Source organism: Melospiza melodia, chromosome Z, assembly GCF_035770615.1.
Source record: "Melospiza melodia melodia isolate bMelMel2 chromosome Z, bMelMel2.pri, whole genome shotgun sequence".
NCBI classification, from domain to species: Eukaryota; Metazoa; Chordata; class Aves; order Passeriformes; family Passerellidae; genus Melospiza; species Melospiza melodia.
Window position 1 is genome coordinate 2,499,772 of NC_086226.1, and position 21,761 is coordinate 2,521,532.

Here is a 21,761-nt window from a genome sequence, read left to right on the forward strand (position 1 = left end):
ATCCTGGGATTCTCTGGCTGTATGATTTAATTAACTTCTGTGATTCTCTAACCTCTTGTTCTGACTATGCACCACTGGAAACAAACCTATCTATTGCTGGAGCCATGAAACCTGTTTTTCTGACCACTTCTCCTGAAAGTTCCTGCCCTTGTTGTTGCCACAGATACAGATATGATTATGGCTTTGATCCGGAAGCTTTCATGCCTTGGGGCTGCTGGTCTCTCTGATGTCCCTGTGTGCAGTGCTGCTCCACTGCTCCTTGCTGCCTTATTTCACTGGACACAGGGACACAGGACGTGGGGATAAACACACAGTTTACCTATCTAAACCTGGTGCCAGGCCACTAACCTGGAGCAACGTGATTTGCTGTTTTTATGATGTTTTTCAAGTTTAATCTGCATGGCTTCAGCATGTGCCTCAGCCCACCAGTCCTTGGGGTTTTCACTGGATTTATTTGTGTGGGGAAGATGACAATGAGCTCCAACATCTGCCCTGCTGCCTCACTGTGAGCTGTGGAGAGTGCACATGGCAAGGAATCAGCTATCCTATTTATTTCTGAAAGACCAAGGATACAAATACTGTTCTGAAGGAGCCTGCTGTAGTCTTAGTTCTATAAATACATATTTTAAAAAATAAGTTCTGAGTCTCGTGTTCTGGATATGTGTTCTTTTTTAAAGTTGTCGTGTTTACTTTCTGTCGGGGACGGGTTTGGGATCCATGCAAAGCATCCTAGTCTATCCTGGATGGAAATCTACAAGATCACATCCTTTATTTCAGTTCTTGCTCAATAGCAACACAGCAAGGGAGAAGAAACACCAAAAGAGAATGGCATGAGAAGTGCATCTCATTAGCCATGAGCTGCAGACCATGCAGGGCTGTTTGCCCTGGAGGAGTGTCTGGTCTGCAAAAACTTGCATGATTTCTCTTCTGGGATTTTTCCACTGATTGAACACAACAGATGCTGTTTGGGTTTTCTGGGTGTAGAGGTGCCCAGTGGGGCTAAAACTTGGCTCGCACATTTACTGAAAGCACAGAAGTAATCCCAGAATTGGGGCGCTGGAGAAGGTTTCCCCCTACAGCCACGTCCAGTTTACCTTTCCCATAGATACTACAAATTCCAGGTTACACTAGTAACACAAAGACTTCTCAAGCTCTAAGTACAAGGTTCCAGGGAGAGAACAGTGCCTGCTCAAGGCCAGTAACGGGACTGTGAAGTGCCCCTGAGCTCTGGGGGGGCTCATCCTCCTGGGCACTGAGGGAAGTCCCTCCTGCTCTGGCTGTGGCTCCCTGGGGATGGCTGGGTGCCAGGACAGGGCTCTGGGGACAGCGGCTCCTGCTCTGGGGCTGAGCCAGCATTCCTGCTGTGCTGGATGGAGGGTGTCTCACGCCCTGGGGCACACAGAAGTGAGCTCACACTCCCCATCCTGTTGGTGGGGGCTTGGCTTCTCATTCCACATTCCCTGTGGCAGAAGCTTGGGCTGGCTCTATAGATGTCTTTGAGTCCCTATAGCAATCTCTGGGTCACTGTGGACTCTCTGTGAGTCCCTCTGGGCAGTGTGTGTGTCCCTGTTTGTCCCTATGGATGCACTGGATGTCAACATGCACACTTTGTGTCACCCCATGGGCGCTCTGTGTGTCCCCATGGATGGCCTGTGTGACCCCATGGACATTCCAAATGTCCCCATGGATGGCCTGTGTGACCCCATGGGCAGTCTAAATGTCCCCATGGATGATCTAAGTGTCCCCATGAGTGTCTGTGTGTCCCCAAGGAGTGTCTGTCCATCCCCACAGAGTGTCTTTGTGTCCCTGTGAGTGCCTGTCTGCCCCCATAGAGTATCTGTCTGTCCCCCCGAGTGTCTGTGTGTCCCCACGGAGCATCTGTCTGTCCCCATGAAGTGTCTGTATGTCCCTATGAAGTGTCTTTGTGTCCCTATGAGTGTCTGTCTGCCCCCACAGAGTGTGTGTCTGTCCCGATGAGGGTCTGTGTGTCCCCACAGAGTGTCTGTGCGCACCCACGGAGTGCCTGTGTGTCCCCACGGAGTGCCTGTGTGTCCCCACGGAGTGTGTGTGTGTCCCTAGAGTGTCTGTGTGTCCCCACGGAGTGTCTGTGTGTCCCCACGGAGTGTGTGTGTGCCCCCACGGAGTGTCTGTGTGTCCCCACGCAGTGTCTGTGTGTCCCCACGGAGTGCCTGTGTGTCCCCACGGAGCGCCTGTGTGTCCCGACGGAGTGTCTGTGTGCACCCACGGAGTGTCTGTGTGTCCCCACAGAGTGTCTGTGTGTCCCCACGGAGTGCCTGTGTGTCCCCACGGAGTGTGTGTGTGCCCCCACGGAGTGTCTGTGTGTCCCCACGCAGTGTCTGTGTGTCCCCACAGAGTGTCTGTGTGTGCCCACGGAGTGTCTGTGTGTCCCCACGCAGTGTCTGTGTGTCCCCACAGAGTGTCTGTCTCCCCCCACCGACGCTCTCTGGGCCCGGACCCCACCCCCCGCTCCCTCAGCCCCTGGCCCCGCCCCGCCCCGTCCCTCCCTCACGGCCGCGGCCCCGCCCCACCCCAGCTGCGCCCTGTGATTGGGCGGCGCGGCGGGGGCGTGTCCCGCCGCCCGTCCCTGCGCGGCCCGGTGCCGCCTGAGCGCGGGGAGCGGGGCCATGGCCGAGGCCGTGCGACCCCCGCGCCGCGCCCGCTCCCGCCCCAAGGTAACGGCACCGGCACCGGCACCGGCACCGGCACCGGGGGGGGCTCGGGGCGTGCTCGGGGCGTGCTCCGCCGCCGCTGGGCCGAGGGAGCGACCCGCGTGTGGGGGTGGCCGCGCCAGGCCGTGTTTACATCCGTGTTTGTGCGGCCTCTAATGGTGGAGGGTGGAGAGTGGGGGAGCGTGTCTGTGTGATGTTGTTGTGTTTTTTTTGGGGTTTTTTTTTGTTCCGTAAAAAGATTCCTGCTGTTCTGCACTCCGTATCCTTGGGTTTCGTAGTGTGTGCCAGGCGTGTGAGGGTGGTGACGGGCCTTGTGCTGTAGCAGGATGTAAACAAGGTTTTTATTACCTTGTCCTGCGGCCTCCTCCGGGGTCCCGTGTCCTGTGGGAGAGCTGAGGGAATGTGCAGCGCTGGAGTTCCCCGCATTTACAGTGTTTCACTCTGCAGACAGAGCTGGGGAGTGTTCACTTGCACAAGAGAAGGCTCCAGGGACACCTCAGAGCCCCTGCCAGGGCCTCCAGGGGCTCCAGGAGAGCTGCACAGCCCCTGGGGACAAGGCAGGCAGGGACAGCACCCGGGCAATGGCTTCAAATGGACACAAGGCAGGGTTGGATGGGATACTGGGGAGGAAATATTCCTTCTGAGGATGGGCAGGCCCTGGCCCAGGGTGCCCAGAGCAGCTGTGACTGCCCCTGGATCCCTGGGAATATTCAAGATCAGGCGGGACAGGGCTTGGAGAAATCTGGGATAGTGGAAGGTGTCCCTGCCCATGGCAGGGGATGGAATGAGATGATCTTTAAATTCCCTTCCAACCCAAATAGTTCAGTGATTCTGTGATACTCCATCTTGTCTACATTTGGCTTTGAAACGCTGAGAACATGATGCTGTGTGTAACACATGATAGTGCTGCTTCTTCATAAGTTGGTGCTGCAGTTTTTGAGTATCACTCTTCTTAGGTTTTTATTCTGTTTTGAGTGTGTTCCTTGTTCATGATATTAGTACTGACAGCTTTCTGAAGGCTTTATTTTCTTTATCCAGAATGTTTGTGGGAATGATTTGAACTACCTGACAAAGTGGAAATGTTTTCCTTGGTTCCTTGACCTCTTTCTTTTTGTCCCTATGGACAACCATATAGAGCAAGGACATTGAAGTCATGACTGTCAAAGCACTTTGAAAACACTGAATTAATCAACCAGTGTTCTGTAAAACCAGTTAAATCTAAGTGTCGAGTGTGGGTGTGCTTCCTGAAGGGAAGGCAAGTAAAGATTGCAGGGAAAAGCAATCCCAGAAGAATTACTGTGCTGTTGTTTCGGTTTTGGTTCAGCCCCCTGTCGAGTGCAAGGCAGTCAGACCTTCAGACTGCTGCCTGAGAGAATGGGTTCCCTGCAGGAAGGTGGTGAGTCATGGATGACACTGCTGTTTCATTAAGGACGTGTGTGTGGTGACTGCAGTCTTCAGCCATCCCTTGCAGGTGAAATTCACTGAGAAACAATTCACTGGAGGTGTCACATGTGAGAACCCTGAATTCTCCAGTGCTGCGCACGACCCATTTCTGGTATTTCTGTTGCTATTACTGTGCTCACCTCTCTTAATAGCCGGGTGTGCCTGAGGATGCAGTTTGCAGGTCAGCCACATTGAGGACTTTTCCATTTCCATGCCACGGGAAAAGCTGTAATGCAATTCCTTTGAAAAGCTGGAGTTCTTGTGAGCTGAGAGAAAGGCTGGCTCAGCTGCAGAGCTGCCAGGTGGTGGAGTGGAGCCCAGGGCCTTCTGACAGCGGTAGCCCCAAAGTTAAACCTGTGCAGCATCAGGCATGGGGCAAGGCTTGGGAGCAGCTGCCATTTTCCCATCCCTGGGAGTGTTCCAGGCCAGGTTGGACAGGGCTTGGAGTGACCTGGTCCAGTGGAAGTGTCCCTGCCTATGGGAAGGTTGGAATGAGATGGTGTTTAAGGTCCCTTAAAGCCAAACCATTCTGGGGTTCTTTCATATGTGGCTTAAGCAGAATTTTCCTCTGTGTTAGTTCAGAACTTGATTTCTGTCATTCTTTGTCAGATGAAATCTCTTTCAACAATTGTGCCATTTATTTTGCCTAGGAGAGTGAGAACTGAAAGGCACATCATAAATTTTAAAAAAGAGACGTGTCTGGCAGGGATGCAGGGCGATACTGAGAGATAAAGGGAGTTTATTCTGTATGAGGAGTGCAAGAGGAAACGTTGAGATTGTAGAGGGGAGAGGACCAGCATGTGTTTGTGTGAAATATGTGGATCAATACTCTGAGCAAATATGATTTAGTGATACAGTATCCTGTGGACATTATTGACTTTGAGGTAATTGTCAGGAGATGCTTATTATGACAAGTCCTGGCTTACAGAATTGCACTGATGTATTTTTAGCCTCTCACCTGCAGTGAGTCAGAGCTGTTTTATGATCAGGTGTTTGCAGCTTTTAATACACCAGAAAACAGTATGAAGCCCAAGCCAGAGTAATTCCTCTTTTTTTTTAAAGACCTATGACCATATGTTCAGAGTAAAATTAGCCTTGAGATCAAGGTGTTCTTGATCAATAGTGCTTTAGTTTGGGCTGTTTTCATTTATGCTTTCTCTTAAGGCAAAAACATACAGATGTTTAGTAAAATTATATGTGATACTGCAAGCAAGTTTCCAGAACTGTAGACTTTTTCCTATTATTATTTCCCCAAAATTAAAGGCTTGTACTCATTTCACCTGTGTTCATTGTTACATTATCTGGGTCATCCAAAACTGGAGCACTGTGACCTAACTCCTCAGTTTTGCTCCTAATAAAGTGCTAGATCTACACAATTTACAGATTGGCTAATCACTGTGCCAGTGAATTGGCAAATGATTTACAGATTATCAAAATCTTAGTTCATTTCCTGTGCTGTGTTTTTGGAAAGGAAGCTAATCTACAGTTTAGATTAGATTTGTGGGAATTATTGAGCCTCAAACTAATTGTGATTTTAAATTGATTAACAGTTTTAATGACACTGTTAAGTTTTTCTATGTATTGCTTGCTGAAAGTAGGTATTTCAGTAATTACCATGGTTTTAGAATGCAGCTAAGGGTTACATTCCAGACTTGCTTTGTTCTGAAATTACTGTTTTGAAAATATTTTTCTAGTCACTAAAATATTCTGTAACCGTAAGATGGATCTGGATCACAGAGTAACTTTGTTGTTTTGGTTTTTTTTCCCTGTCAATAGGTGAGATTGAGTAACTCTTCTTAGGTGTGTTGTGTTGATTGTTTTCTGTGTTGATTGAACAGCCTGTCCTGTGATATTTATAGATTTTTGCTTAGAAATGTTGAAGCCTTGTGCAAGAGCACAAAACCACACAGTGGTAGACAGTCTTCATAGGGGAGCTAAAGAACAGGGATTTGTTCCGTATATTTATTTTTATCTTTAATATTATGAAAATCAATATATTTAAAAGGGCTTTTGGAGTCATAATGCTGACAAATACTACTTTTGGTGTTGGTGGGATTTGGGATGCAAGATGAAGGGATTCACTTGGTAGTGACACTGTTAATTTTTTGTTTTCTTAGGAAAAAAAGAAAAGAAGTAATGAGGAGCCCCAGGTACAAGAGCCTGATGATGTTTTCCTGCCTCCTGTGGCAGAAGGGTCTTCTCAAGCCGTGAGAGTGCAAGTGGAACATACTGCAGAATTCACAGAAATTCAGCTCAGAGATGAAGTAGAAAATAGAAGAACTGTAACTGATGTGTCTGACACCCCCCAAAATAATTTATCCTCAGCAAATGAAGGGGCTCTGGCAGTGGCTCTGGAGCCTCCCAAAGGTGCAGAAGAGGTCAAAGCTGATTCTTCCCAGGAGGAATGTGTGGGGGGCGTTGAGAAGAGCGAGTTGGACAAACCCCAGAGCCCTGTGGAGGCAGGTGCTAGTGGATCTAGAAATCCTGACTTACTGAGCAGTACCTTTCAGTCCAGTACTGCTCCCCCTCTGTCAGTGATGGGCTTTGTGCAGGGCAGAAGAGCTGAAAACCGACCAGACTTCAGAGATCCTCTCTCCTGCTCTTCAGAGAAGCTTCCCCCCAGCGCCGAGAAGTGCAAGGCGCGCGTTCCGCGGCCCGTGTACCCAGACCTGTCCCTGGAGCTGTCCTACGAGAGGCCCACCATCGTGGCAGTGAAGCCCCTGCTGCACCACGAGAGGCTGTACCCAGAGCTGCCCTCCGAGCCAGAGCTGGTGCCTTTCACCAGGGAGCAGCTGAAGATCTTTGAGCCCTGCTCCTGGCTGGAGAACGTCGACTCCTACGCCGAGGAGTTCGAGAGCGTGGCTCACCAGGACAGGCACGAGTTCTACGAGCTGCTCCTGAACTACATGCGCTGCAGGAAGCAGCTGCTCTTGGCTGAGGCAGAGCTGCAGGCCATGGCAACGGACTGCCAAAATGTGAAGGGGAGATTATGGACTTTCAAGGAACAGCAGAAAACTGTGCAGGTGCTGTTGCTGAAGCTGCTTTTGAGCCCAGACTATTTGGAAGTTAACTTTACTTGCCAGGTTTATCATAGTTGAGGTGTTTTGTTGTAAAAGAATCACAGAATGTTAAGAGTTGGAGGGGAGGGGACTTAAAAATCATCTAATCCCAACCCTGCTTTCTATGGGCAGGAACACCTCACACTAGAACAGGTTGTTCAAGGCCTTACCCAACCTGGCTTTGAGCTCTGCCAGGATTGGGGCAACCTTCCTGGGCTGCCTGTGCCAGTGTCTCACCACACTCACAGTAAAGGGTTCTTTTTCTTAATAACTAGCCTAAATTACCCCTTGTTTCAGTGTAATCCCTTTAGTCCTTGGTTCCTTGACCTCTTTCTGGTTGTCCTGTTCTGTAGTAACAGAACTACAGTTACTGTTGCTACAGTTCCTGGTGAAGAATCCTTGTCCAGCTTCCATTTAAGCCCCTTCCAGATACTGGAAGGTGCTGTGAGGTCTCTACACTCCTCTTTTCCAGGCTAAGCAGCTCCAGCTTTCTCAGCCTGTCTTTATAGGGAAGGTGCTCCAGTCCTCTTACCAACTTCTTTGCTTCCTCTGGCTCTAAAGTTCCATGTCCAGAGATTATTGCCTTTGCTTTCTGTCTCTCCTCTGAGCCCCAGTACTTCAGAATATCATCCTCTTGAGACTTAAGACAGTTTTTTTTTGTTTGATTTTTAACCTCTGATGTGTGCAGGGCAGTGGGATGTATGTTGGTGATTTCTTTTTGGGTCAGAAAGGATGAGCTGTGTACACCCAGTTCTGTCCGTGGTGTCACGTGAAGTTTCCCAGCACTCCAGGCAGACCTGGGGGACAATGCTGGAGTGGCTGTAGCACTGATGTCCCCTCTGGCCTGCTGCCAAGCGTAGGGACAGTTTCCATTGATGTCATTCCTCTGCTGCAGGGAGCTCGAGTTGTGCTCAGGAGCAGCCCCAACTCAGAGGGAGCATTAGGGCTCCCTAATCCACTTGGAGTAACTCATTCCATAAGTGTAGCTGTGGTTTTTCTTACCTCCAGAATGGGCTTGGTACTCTGTAACATTTTTGCCTGCAAACCAGAGAGGTTTATGGAGCTCTTTGGGGCACACATCAGAAAAGTTTTCCTCCAGACTCCTTCTGTGGCACTTGCCTTTGGAGCTCAGCATTAATATGGGAGTGAATGAAATTGTTCTGATGATGTTTATAGCCCGCACATCATCAAAATTGTCCCGAGGTGCTCTACACCTATGCATAGGGTAGATTTTACTCTTTCTGTGAGTGCAGTTCACCAGAGTTGAGGAACTGAACATATCTGGATACTTTCCTTTTTCTTGGGGAATAACACTGAACCTCACTGGATTCTAAGGTTTGCAGTGATTGTTTTCTGTACCAAAAGCAATTTTGGCTTCACTCCTGCATCTTCTAATGCCACAACAGAGTTGTGTAAGATTGCTACTTGCTTTATTTCATCTCAATTCACTATATATTTATTGTTTGTACAGAATAATTGTTGTCTTTATACCAATTTAAAATTCTTACTCTACTAATTTAGGAAACCCAGGGATGCTTTCAAGGTAAGCTTTCACAGTGCTGGCTCTTAGGAATGTTTCCTTATTGCATAAAAGATTAACAGGAATGTTATTTATTGTAGGAATAGCAAGAATGTGATTTATTGTATTTTTCTTGTGCTGAAGGAGTAGAGATGAGGCAGAGGAAAATATTTTAAACATGCAGTAGGGAATTGCTGCAAATTATTTGTCCTGGGTGTTTGGGAAATATTGATCTCATTCCGGCGAATGTTTTAGTTTTAAAATAGCAGGTCCAAATATTATGGAAATCTGTAAACTGAGAAGCAGGTGCACTCACTGGGAGTGAGACACCTGGTTTTGTTCACATCTCTCAGTGCTGCAGGCAAGTAAATTCTGGCTGTTTCCAAACCGAAGTTACCGAGGGTTCATGAAATATTTTTTCTTCAGAAATCAAGGATATGAATCTTCAGTGGTTGGCACCTCTCAAAAGCACATAGGATATTGCCAAATATTTGTCTTTTCCATTTATGAAATGTCCCCTTTTATGAAAGCCTTGAAATCTGTTTAAGAGAGGGTTATATCGTGATTGATTTCAGTTGTGCTGACCCAACAAAATGTCAGAGCTGCTGACATAAAATATTTGCTCTCTTTTCAGGGAGTGTGTGCAGATCAGTGCAAGGTGACAGGCCACCACCGCTTCCAGACAGTGGAGCTGAATGAGGGCGTGCTGGGGGAGCTGAAGAAGCTCTTTGAGGCCAAAGCAGAGCACGTGCACCAGACGCTGGCGCTGCACTCGTACACCTCGGTGCTGTCCCGCTTGCAGGTGGAGTCCTATGTTTACAGGCTGCTCAGCAGCTCGTCCCTGCTGAGATCCGTGGCCCTGCAGCAGCAGGAGCAAGGTGTGTTTGCTGTGTTCCCAGTCCTGCTCAGGGTGCCAGCACCTTGTGTGTGGCTGGAGTTTTGGGCTCTTGTCATGGAATTTGTGTGCTGTAGTTTCTCCCCTGTTACGAAAAACTGCTGGTCTTCTGTAGGGATCAGTGAAACTTTTTTCTCACAGGAAAATGTCCAGTTGTCTTGACTTTATCACCTGGGAAGTAAAAGCTGAATGCAGAAGTTCTGCTGTCTGAGCTGCAGACTGACACTGGTTACTGTACTGAAACACTGTGTGGATGGGACACCTAATTCTCAATATTTTTTTGTCCAAGGCAATATCTGATACAGTTCTTTTTCCTAATTCTAAAATGAGCTGGATATTTTTCCTACTTTACTTTCACTTGGAAGGCCATTTGAAATCTTAAGCTCTTAATATTTAGAACTATCTTTTTGGTTTTCATCCTGAGTGTTTTGTTTGAGTTTGTGCCAATATAATCTTTTAGCTAAAGTATTTCTCCTCCTCCTGGCCCAGATATTTTTCTTTCTTATTGCTCCTCCCTTTGCACTCCACCTCTCAGATAGTTTATGTGCATGGTAAATGGTTCTTAAAAATGATGTTGAGGGAAGGCCTTTTGTGAGAATAACCACAGTATATTCTTCTTATAATTAGTGTCCAGAGCTTAATTACAAGATTAAACAAAGTGCTCTTAAGTATTCTCTTCTGACAAATTTAGTGTTGAAATGTCTTGCTGTCTGCTTTCATACAGAGAGCAGTCTTATGTCCAGCCCCAAACCCATTTTTCATGCTGCTACTTCTTCTCAAAGCTTCATTAATTCTGTTTTTAATTTGCAGTTTCAAAGCAGTCAGAAAATCTGTCTTCAGACCTGAGCCATCTGAAGGAATGTATCAGTGTCCTTTTCAGCTTCACTCGCAGGGTTATTGAAGATCCTCAGTTTCACAGTGACCTTCTCATGTGGCTGCAGAGACTGGTGAGGGAGTAGACATGGATATATCTGATCCAACATACAGGATGAATTCAGGAATAATTTCTGGAAGTGTCACTGTTTCGCTTCCTGTCTTGTGGGCAATGTTTTTTTTTGATGGGGTTTGTTCTATTTGAGGAACAGAATCTCTTAGCAGATCTTTAGAATTGATTCCCTTGTCTGAAAAAATCAAGTAGCATTAGTGGGGATTGGCACTTGAGCAGCCAACACTACTCACAGTGAAGTTAATAATACTCATTGTGCTTTTACTTATTTTGAAATTAGAGCTGTTCAGACTTGCCATGTTGGAGAAACCTTTGTTCCTGCCAATTTCTAAATGAAATAGATTTCAATGCAGTTGTAGAAAAAATAGTTACTTAACGCCAAAAAAATTGTTTGTGGCTCATAAGGCAAGCAAACAGATTTTAAATATTGTTCTCCTGTAACATGCTCTGAAAATGCAGGTTTGTTAGAAAGGGTGAGAAATGAACAATATTACTCTAGTTAGCAAGACTGTAAGGAAATGAACTCCAGGGTTATTTAGCTGATTTCAATACACTTCCCTGTAGGTGTCTGTGCTGCAGAGAATTGGCTGTCCAGGTGACCACCTCTTCCTCTTCAACCACATCCTTCGGTGTCCAGCTGGCATCAGCGAGTGGGCTTGTCCATTCATCCAGGTGTGAATGTTTAATTCTTTACTGCCAGCAGGTTGGAGTGGGACTGGCCTGCGTAGGGGAGGAGAGTGTCTTGTGCCTGCTTAATCCCTCATGACTGCCTTTCCAGATGTGTGGAATCATGGTGGCAGTGAGGGGTTTGTCAGGGAATACGTTTTTCCATGTTAGGACAGCCATGTGCAGGTTGACATGGGAACACGCTTCACTCTTGACTGGAGAGATTCCATGAAAGGGAGCCTTATGCACCAGGATTTGGGAGTGTTCTCCAAAAAGTGGAAGGCATACTTAGACTTCAGCTGTATATAAAAAGTGAGATTGGAGTCAGCTCTGTGCTGTGTAAGGGATCGGGAGGAACAGATTTTTTTGTATCCTATGCATTGAAGTGGGACTGGTTTCCCTGGAAAGTTCAGGGACAAAGGAAAGAGTTCACTTTGTCTAGGTCAGATGGATTGTGGATATCCAAAGGCACCAGGGTGTTTTTCAAAGAATATATTTGCCCTTCTATGAGGAGAAAACATTGGAATCTAGTTACAGGAAAATTTAGCTAAAAGGAAAGGCAAACAATGCAGTAGAAGTATAGAGTAGAATAAATTAGCTTGGGAAAGACCCTTAATACCATTGAGTCCAATTAACCTAAAGTGGTAGGATTTTATCTTCCCATGTGCTCAGTGTCTGAATTACCCCTGGTGCCCAGACCTACATGTGGCACAAAGAGAGAGGTTGTCTTTTATTTTGTGCAGCTTTTGATCTGGGTTTTTCCCCTCCTACCCCTCCTTTAATTTTTCTCAGTAATTCTTTTGGACAAGTCACAATATTTTGCCATGGCAATACTTTGTCCAGGGTGTGGATGCTGTCATTTATGGATTCTTCTAAGTCTTAACAAAAAGCTATGAGAAATGTCAATTTCTCTGCTGAGAATAATTTGCCTTTTGCTTATTTACATTTACTTAGATTTTTGCATTTAATTTCAGATCAAAGTCTTGGGTAACCCATCGGGTGTCTTTCATTTCATGCAATCTCTTGCCTTGCTTATGTCTCCTGTCAAGTAAGTATGAACATGATTTTATAAATATGTTCTGATTATTTTAGAATAGAAAACACAACATACAATCTACTTGTAAAAGTCTGAAAGTTCATTGCAGGCAAAGTCATAAAAGTGGGCACAAATAGATTCACAGTTTAAATCAAGGTCTTTTTACTCATTCATCTTAAAATTCAGCCTTGGCAGTACCTCCTTTTGCTGTGCACAGAATGATGCAGCTTTCTTTCAGCTGTGAAATAGCTGTGAAGACTGACAAACCCACACATTTTGTTACTGTGGCTTCTGAAATATCTCTTGCTTTGCTGAGAACTGAAAAAACTGTGGCCTGTTATTTATACTGTCTCCTCTTTTTATACTCTCTGCTGCAATAGAATCCCCCGAGTCAAGGTGTTGAGATGTTGTACACACTGATTGGGCATCTTGATGTATTTTTCATCCTTTTAAAAAAAATTCTAAAAAAATCTAGTAGGAATGTGGTGCTTAGAGAAGGTAGTTAATCAAATCACTCACAAGTGAAAGCGATTATGTTCTCCAGATAAAATACATAACTTGCCTCTCCCTCTGCCCAAATTTTGAGGTCAAAGAATCAAACTGGGTATTTAGGATTGTCACTGTGATCTTGATAGCTTGGGTTTGAGTTAAGTGGGAGTCTTGTTATTGAAAGCTGTTAATTTAAAGGGTTTTATTTTTACATTTAATTTCTAGAACTGCCTGGGAAAACCAGTGTATCCTGAGGGAATGTGTGTTGCCAGTGCCTTTTGATACTTGTGTTTGTAACAAAGGCCAACTTAATGTGCCTGGGGTGCTGCTCTAAATGCTGATACCAGAACTCAGAGCCTCCACAGGGTCTGCTCTTACTGGTAAAAGAGCTGAGGCTTATCTGTTACAGCTCCTGCATGTCAGGAACCAGGTTATCCTAGAGTCATTTACAATCACAGCATTGTTTAGGCTGGAAAATGCCTTTAAGGTTGTTGAGTCCAGCCCTTAACCCAGAACCACTGTGTCCACTGCTGAGCCATGTGTCCTCTGGTGCCACATCCACAAGCCTTCTGAACACTTCCAGAGATGCCGACTCCTCCACTGCCCCAAACAATCTCTTGCAGTGCCTGAACAAGTTTCCATGAAAATTTTTCCCTAATATCTAATCCAAACCTCCTCTAGTGCAACTTGAGGCTGTTTATGGTCCTGTCATTTGTAACTTGGGAGCAGAGTTTGACTCCTCCACAGCTGTCCCCAGGGGAGCACTGCACTCCTGTCAGGAGCTGTGCAGAGCCACAAGGGCCCCCCTGAGCCTCCTTTGCTCCAGGCTCAGCCCCTTCCCAGCTCCCTCAGCCTCTCCTGGGGCTCCAGCCCCTTCCCAGCTCCGTTCCCTGCCCTGGACACGCTCCAGCCCCTCGGTGTCTCTCCTGTGCTGAGGGCCCAGAGCTGTCCCCAGCACTGGAGCTGCCTCAGCAGGGCCGGCACAGGGACAGGCCCTGCCCTGGGGCTGTGTCACAGCCTGGCTGGGACAGCCCAGGGGCCATTGGCCTCCTGCCCCCCTGGGCACCCTGGGCTCGTGTCCTGCCCCTGGCACCAGCACCGCCAGGGCCTTCTCTGCCAGGCATTTTTCTGCTTTACTTGCTAAATTCTTCCTCTTGCATCTGGATTTTTAATATCTTCCGTTAACTCAAAGGTTATTAAATTCAGAATTTTTAGTTTTCTAATTTTTTACCCTTGATTTTTCACTTTAAACCAGAAATCGTGTGGACTTCATGTGCCATATGAAACCAAGTGAAAGGAAAAGTTCCTCTTCTTCTGGGAAGGAATCTGGGAACTGGACTCTGGTAGATGAAGGAGGAGAGGAGGTACAGAAGATGACTTCTTTTGTTTCTCTTTGTTTTGTCCTTTATGCTTTTGTTCAAGCTTTATCTTTGTAAAATGAGTGAAGAAAGTCTGACTTGTTAAGTTAAAAAGCATGATTTGAATTTGCTTCTATTTTAGTCTCATTTATCTCTGTGGTATAACTAAAGTGGAGCTTCCAGTAATGAGTATTAGCAGAGAGAATTCAAATATTTCAGTTGCTCCTATCAAAACTATAAATTAGTACAATACTGAAGCCCTTTACTACTGGTTTTACTGTAGAGATACTGAAAATACCTGTATTTATCTATAGGATGAGGATCCTGAAACAAGCTGGATTCTGCTCTTGGAAGATGACTTGATTGCTCTGTTGTCACAGTTCCCATTTCACGAGCTCTTTCAGCAGTTCCTCGGGTTTACATCTGAAGGTAAATCAGTTGCTAGACAGTCATTCTTCATTTTGTTTATGCTAATTATATTAATGACTGCCACTGCCAAAAGTGCTACTGTACTATGAAGCTCTCTGAAAAAAATAATAATGAACCTGTGCAGCAGCTTGCAGGCTATAGAGATGAGCTGGAAGTATATGCCCTGTGTATGGGATAAATAAAAACCTCATTGCAATATGCAAACCATTAGAGTCTTTTCCCTTAGTTTGGGTTTGGTTGTCAGTTAACTCCCAAAAGTGCTTTCAGAGCTATTTTTCCCCCTCACCTCTTAGTTGTAATTGCTTGCCAGAGGTCTTATTACCTGCATAGTTTATTTGCACTTTCATACTTAGCAGGTATTTATTGTTCATTTCATAAACAAAGCATACATTCCAGTTCACAAGATGGTGAATTGTTGATTTGAGTGCTTGTTAAGTTACTTAAAAATCCAAAATTCACTTATTTTTTTGGCACTTATTTTTGTGTCTCTGTCTTAGGTGCTTATTTTCCTGAAAAAACATCTCCCCAGAAGATGATGAAGATTTTTGCCTTTGCAAACTCCTTAGTGGAACTTCTGTCTGTGGGATTAGAAACGTTTAACAGAGCACGGTACCGGCAGTTTGTGAAGAGAATTGGTCAGCTCATCAAGTAAGAGATTTTTTTTTCTCTGTGGAGTGATTTAGTCCATTTTATACATACATTAGATATTCAGAGCTGCTGAAAAATCCTCAGAACCAACCATAAAACAAACAAAAAACCCCAAACCCCACCCAAATGGTTCTCAGGTAGGTTTTGCTCTGACATTTGGTCAGTTCAGCATTAGCCAGTCTGGGAATCTGAAATGGGGAATTGCAAAATCTAAATGCTTTTGGTACAGAGGAGCCAGGTAAGCTGTGGGACATGAGGCTGATATATTAGTGATGTTGTTAGGCTTGTATTGTATACTCAATGAAACCCAACAAACAGGAATTCCTTCAATTTCTCCTATCTATAACCAATGTTACTGCTTTATTTCCTTTATTACTCAGAATTGTTTTGGGGTTTTTAATTTGCTTCCTGCAAAATGTCCTATTGTTGCAGTAATGTATTTGAAGCCTAAATCCTGCTCTTTATTTTTAAATCTCTAGCATTTACTCTACATGGCTTCTATGAGTGTATTCTCAAGGGGGAATACAGTCAAATCAGAAACAAAATCCATCTTTTCCTTTGTGTTATGGAGGCAGTAGTTTTCTCAGTGTAATAATTCCCATATGAACTTTCTGCCATTTCATTGTGTACAGTTACCTTAAGGCTCCAAAGGTCACACACAAACTAATTTGCTGTAACAGATTATTGTGCCTTGTGAGCTTGCAAAACCAAGGAAAGAGAACACAGAAATTTGACCGATACAATTTATATAGAAAGCTCCGGAACCCAGAAGGCAAAATGTTGGACATGTCTCTTGTGGCTAGACTCTAATCTGGTTACCCTTGTCTGTGTTTTCCTGTGATGGTGACATACTTAATGATCTTTCTTTGTCTTGTTTGCTCTCCTGTGTAGGATGACACTGTGTCATGTGAGTGACCACTGGGCCCAGTATGTTAGTGGCAATAAACAATATGGATCAGTAGAACACCCCTACTCTGTGGAAAAATTGCAGCTGGAGTTTGATGAGCTGTTTTTTAGAGCTGTTCTACATGTTCTGAAGGCAAAAAGGTGGGTAATGTCTTCACTGGCTTAGTTTTGGAGGAGTTGAATACTTGAAACTGGGATTTAGAGTAACTTTAAATACTTAATGGTTTAAACAAGACTGAAATAAGTAGGATTTTTCAGTGCATTGGTAGCATTAAGGTGGGGAGGAAGTAGGCCATAAATTGTAGCACCTGACAGAAGCTCTGAAGTCTTGGTCAGTTCACAATGTGGTTGGCTCAGAGGTGCTGATACACATCTTCATATTCCTTATTCTGCTACATAGCAGAGGTGTGGGCCAGAGATGTCTCCTTTGCAAATGCTGGGATTTATCAGGGTGGAGCTGTTCCTAAGTGCCTCTTCAAATCCAACAGGTTGGGAGTCTGGCTGTTCATGTCTGAGATGCCTTATGGAACCTTGTCCAGCAGCATGCTTTGGAGGCTCTTCTTTGTCATGCACTGTGCTGAGAACGAGCACCTGGAGCAGCTCTGCTCTACTCTTCAACCCGCTGACTACAAGCAGAGACTCAAAGGTAAAATTCCCCCACACAGAACCAATTCTAATCCATTCAGCTGCTGCTGCATCAGCTGTGGGTTTAACTCTTTGCAGCTGCATTGTTAAATGCACCCTTGGCAGCATGACTGGTCCAGTGGCTGCTGAAATGTCTTGGGCAGTTCATGGTTTTCCAGTACCTGTTTGCCCAAATTGTCATTTAACAGCAACTGATAGATTTACTGTCCTGGTTTTCTCTGTGGCTGCCTCAGAGCTGCAGGAGTGACATGCAGGAGGTACCTCTTGTGTATTCTTGTATGACTTCCCATCTTGACCTTCAACAGTATTTGGAGAGTGAGGCTTAAATCCTAAAGTACAGACTTCTGTATCACTTAGGGTTGGTGTGGCAATTTTTTTAATTTGTTGGGGTTTTTTTGTTTTTTTTTTTTTTTTTTGGTGACTGACTGTTGAGCTGCTGATAGTTTTAGAGTCCTCCTGTTTTGCTAATTTTGGCTTTAGTAACTCACATTGTGGGAGACTGTTTATCATCCTCACCTATATTTCCTTTATCTCAAGCCTTCTTTTCATGCATTTCTTGTCCTCATCGCACACTTTATTTTTATTTCCTCTTGACTTTTGTCCCATGTTGATCTGCACAGTGAACGTGGTGTCTTCAGCCATAGCAGAACTATTTAGAGGCCAGCTGGAATGCTAGTTTCCCTCTGCTGCTGCATTAATGGATAATATTTCAGGACTTGATTGACAGGGAGCCAGGTAAACAAACAGTTTACTGCTCCCTGCTTTACAGCTTCTTTGCTGTCTTCCGGGAGAGCAGATCTCATTTTTGTCAGTTTTACTTCTCAGCTGGCTGGTATCCCAGGTACCCAGTCTTGGTGGAGAAGCAGGAGAAAATGGTGATTCTGAGAAGTTACTGAGTATTTTGACTCTGTGCAATCTCGGTAACATTTAAGGTGATTTGCACAGAAAGGGAGAGAGATTCCAAGATTGGAGTTGTGTGCACTGGATGAGGTGCTCATCTGATAAGCACTTCCCAGCCAAAACAGTGACTGTTACACTGTGTCAGTAGAACATCTTTATTTTTGGTTTTGCTAGAAAATTTTTACTGTGTCTGTTAAGGGTTGCAATAACAATTTTTTTTTAAATATAATTATCAGATTTTTTAAAATATAATTATCTTTTTCAGGCATTGTTTTGCTTCTAGCTAACTTCTATGTTTCAAAGTCCCTGACATGCTGATTCAGGATTTCTTTATCCTCTTCATTCTCCTCAGTGAGTTCTGTCAGCATAATGCTGTTTTCCACCAGTGTCTAGACCTAGACAGGGAATATCAACAGTTCTTCCAGTGAAATCCATCTAATCTTCTGAAATGTTTTATTTCAATGGACACTAACCAATTAATGCCTAATTTCCTGTAATTTTTACCCCGGAAGACCATGACATTAACATTCTCTTGGTTTTTTAGTGATTTTCTCTCCCAAATTAAGCTTGAGAAAAGGGTGGTGAATCTGCAGGTGGAAGCAAACCTTTGTAAATGATGGAAGCTTTAGGCATCAAGTCCATAGGGGTTGGGAGTAATGCATTTTTGGCATTACCTAAAAACAGAGGCCAGACAAAATTAAGGGAATAAAAAGCAGTTATATTTATTGAAGGGCCTTCAGGTACATTTTGGGCAGGCAAAGACCCCCAGAGGCTGCACCCAAAATACGGTGTTTTTGTACAAAAAAAACATGGCAAGGAGTCATGGATGTTTTCATTATAAGTTTGGTCCATTTGCGTATTGGGGGTTAATGTTCCAATTGCAGCTTCAGGTAATGAAGGCATTTACCACAAGTTTGCTCTCCCCCAACTCATTTTTGTTTACTTTTCTCAGGGTCTGAGGCAGTAGGGTTGATTCCCATAATCCCTTGATTCCCAGGCCTAGAGAGGAGTTGTTTTGTCTGATGGAAATGGGAAAGCAGTAGCTAACTTTATATGGAGTTTAGGGTTATAAACTAAAGAATTGCAGGATTACAAATATATGAAAAATATAAAAGCTAAAATCCTAAGGCATCAGGAGCATGGTTGCTATTCTAGTGAGTGGCATCCCTGCCCATGGCAGGGATTTTAATCTAGGTAATATTTAATATCCCTTTAATCCAAGGATACTATGATTTTATTTGTTGTCACAGTTTCCTTGCTGCCAGTAACAAGGTTTGAGAAGTTTGATTTTTAGGGCATCATGAACTTGAGTTGTAGTGTGATTAGACGAAAGGAATAGGGTCAAGTACCAAGTTGATGGTGAAGATGTTACTTCTCCACTATGAGAGGACAGGATTTGGGGGGAGTCTCTCTGCTTCCCTTATTCCTTGTCCCCATCTTCAGTCCCTTGCTATGGCTTGGTGTGGGTTTGAGGTCAGCTCACCCCTTCTCCTTCCTCACCGTCATCCTGCTGTGCCTTTAGACGCAGTAATGATGTGGTCATTTTTAATGTCCTTCTGCATCACGTTAAAAAAAAACAAAAACCAAACCCTAAAGTACAAGGGGAAAACAGAGTTGTCTGTAACTTGTGCATTAAGGATAAAAAATAGCATTAGGAAATGGAGGTGAGTGGATGAGGCACCCCCTGTTTGCCTGCTGTATCTATCAGCAGTGTGGTTTCTCCTACTCTTTGGAAGAAGCTGTTTTCTGAAATTGCACAATCCTCTAGCATGCTGTTCCATGAGCTGTTTTGCTGTACAGGCCTGACCTTCTCAGGTTGGAGTACAGTTGCAAAATTCTTGAAAGCCCTTAAAATAGAACGTAACCTAAGTGCAAGTGTTTGATCACAAGCACGCTGAGCACATGCATGTCCAGGTTAGGTAGCTGTGTGCACAATGGATTTTTTTTTTTTTTTATGTTCAGCTGCTATGACAAAATCACTGTAAGCAGTGTCTGTTGGCATGTTGTGGGTCAGAGAAGGCATTTCACTCTGCAAAACTTTTTACAGTTTAAATGCTGCTTCTAGTGCTTGTTTTGCTGCACAGACTCTATTTCAAGTAGTTTGGAAGAAACAAAAAAACCCCAAAACATTTCAAAGCCCTGTACAGGTTCTTTTGTATCATTACCTTCCTGTTGTCCCACACCCTAAGGAATGGAATGTTTATTTGCTTTTATTAATATCTCTTCTAGGTTTGAAGAGGAAACTTGCTTTGAATTTGAGTGAAAATATATCTTAGGCTTCCTGCTTGTGCAGGTTCAGTTCTCTGTTTTCAGAGATGGATTCCAAACATCCAGTGTTTTTTCTTGTATTGTATTTGGGAAGCTTGGACTGGCCTTTCTTTATAGCTCTTGGGTGTAATCAAGACCTGGGGCTACATACTTGCAGAATTTTTATTTGTAATTGGCATGGAATGGTCTCCACAGATCACTTCTCTGGGATTTTGAGTGAGTAACTACATAAATGCTACTGATGTGTGTCCTACGGCACTTTAAACATGTTTTTTTCATTTGACTTTTTTCTAGATCCAGAGCACCTTGCACAGTTTGAGAAGTATCTCCAGTCAATGAACTGCTCAGAAGAAATTTGTCTGCTCACCACATTTGCTCAGATGGCACAAACCAAACGGGCTGATGTTGATGAGGATTTTATCAAAATTGTTGTTTTGGAGATATATGAGGTGAGTAACATTACTGGTCCATTCAGGAAAAGAATGAAAATGCTCTTTTTATTTGTAGCAGTGGAAGGTGTGAAACTTTCATGGCTTCTATAGTTTGTTCTTCCATGGAATTAAAAAAGTGCTGCTTTTTAAAAAAGCTGTGAATTAAAATTACCTGAAGTACTTGTTTTTTCTGGGAAAAAGAACAGCTTTTCTGTAAACGAAGCCAGAATGAAACAAATAAATAAAAATACATTTATTTTGTTTCATTTTTCTCATGCAGGCCTAACTTGCAGCTCTGGAATTCCTTATGTGGTGTTTTTTTCTGTAGTTTTTGGTGGGATTTTTTTCTTTTCTGTAATGCCTGTGGCTGTGTAGTTCCTGTGTTTAGTTTTGGACATTTTTTGGCAGTGTGACACAGAACTTTCCTGGTCTTCTAGGGCAATCAGTTTCACTTTCCATATGGGCATTTATCAACTTTGTCTGCCATTTTATTTCCATGTTAGTGGAGGTCAGCCAGAAGCAATAACTTCTCCCTGCTCATCTTCTCAGGTGTCCTATGTTAGTCTTTCCACAAGGGAGACGTTCTCCAAGGTTGGTCGGGAGCTCTTGGGAGCCATTGCCAGCATCCACACACAGATCATTTCTGTGCTGCTGGATCGGATTAGAGAGACCATTGAGAAGGTGGGGATGGTAAGTAATGATGTGGTCATTTTTAATGATGTCTATAATTTAAATAATTTAAATCAGACACCCTGTTAAACCTAGAGGCCATACCAGGTTGTTATGAACGGATGTGTTAAAGAGCTCTCTGTGGGGTTTTTGGTCATACCTCCCTTTGAAATAGCTGATTACTGTTGTGTGCTGAGTACTGATGTGCACTTTTTGCTCTCTTTCCTCAAAGGTTTCTTTATATCTGTTTAAAGAACTGCCCCTGTACCTGTGGAAGCCTTCTTCATCCGAGATAGCCCTGATCCGTGACTGGTTGTTGAACTACAGCCTGACAGCAGTGGAGAATAAACTGGCTTGCATTATCTTGGAAGGGCTGAACTGGGGGCTTGGTGAGCATGTAGGTATTGAGAACAGGAGCCTTGAGCCTTCTCACCTTTTCAGAGCAAAAGTTTAACTCAACTTGGGAGTAGAGCAGAATTTGAAAACAGTTAATTGCATGCTTTTTATATTATGTGTGTACACCTAATGGCACAAAATGGGAATGTCATAATAATTTTATAACACTGAAGCCTGAAGATTTGCTTGTGCTGCTTCTTATAGTGCTTCAGCTGAGTTTAAAAGAGAAATTTAAGCAGGGATTTTTCCTTCTCCAAAGGAGGAAATAGCTGACAGACAATTTTTTATGAATCACATGATTAAAATGCTTTTAGCGTTTTAAAAAGCAATGCTTTTTAAAAGCAAATGCTTTTAGCAGAAATAGAGGA

General features: G+C 44.1%; 1 protein-coding gene across 4 annotated transcripts in view; it reads left to right on the plus strand.

Annotated features, from left to right (window-relative positions):
• Positions 1–2,619: 2,619 nt before the first annotated feature.
• Positions 2,620–21,761, plus strand: part of EPG5 (ectopic P-granules 5 autophagy tethering factor) — a 55,145-nt gene continuing 36,003 nt past the window's right edge. For all 4 annotated transcript variants that reach the window (XM_063181230.1, XM_063181232.1, XM_063181231.1 and 1 more), the window contains exons 1-14: positions 2,620–2,693; positions 6,251–7,156; positions 9,346–9,589; positions 10,417–10,553; positions 11,117–11,224; positions 12,193–12,266; positions 13,999–14,107; positions 14,416–14,530; positions 15,028–15,178; positions 16,070–16,225; positions 16,573–16,730; positions 20,192–20,346; positions 20,878–21,018; positions 21,230–21,394. In XM_063181230.1, coding sequence (XP_063037300.1) covers positions 2,646–2,693; positions 6,251–7,156; positions 9,346–9,589; positions 10,417–10,553; positions 11,117–11,224; positions 12,193–12,266; positions 13,999–14,107; positions 14,416–14,530; positions 15,028–15,178; positions 16,070–16,225; positions 16,573–16,730; positions 20,192–20,346; positions 20,878–21,018; positions 21,230–21,394 — 2,667 coding nt within the window. In that variant the 5' untranslated portion in view covers positions 2,620–2,645. The remainder of the gene's footprint in view (positions 2,694–6,250; positions 7,157–9,345; positions 9,590–10,416; positions 10,554–11,116; positions 11,225–12,192; positions 12,267–13,998; positions 14,108–14,415; positions 14,531–15,027; positions 15,179–16,069; positions 16,226–16,572; positions 16,731–20,191; positions 20,347–20,877; positions 21,019–21,229; positions 21,395–21,761) is intronic.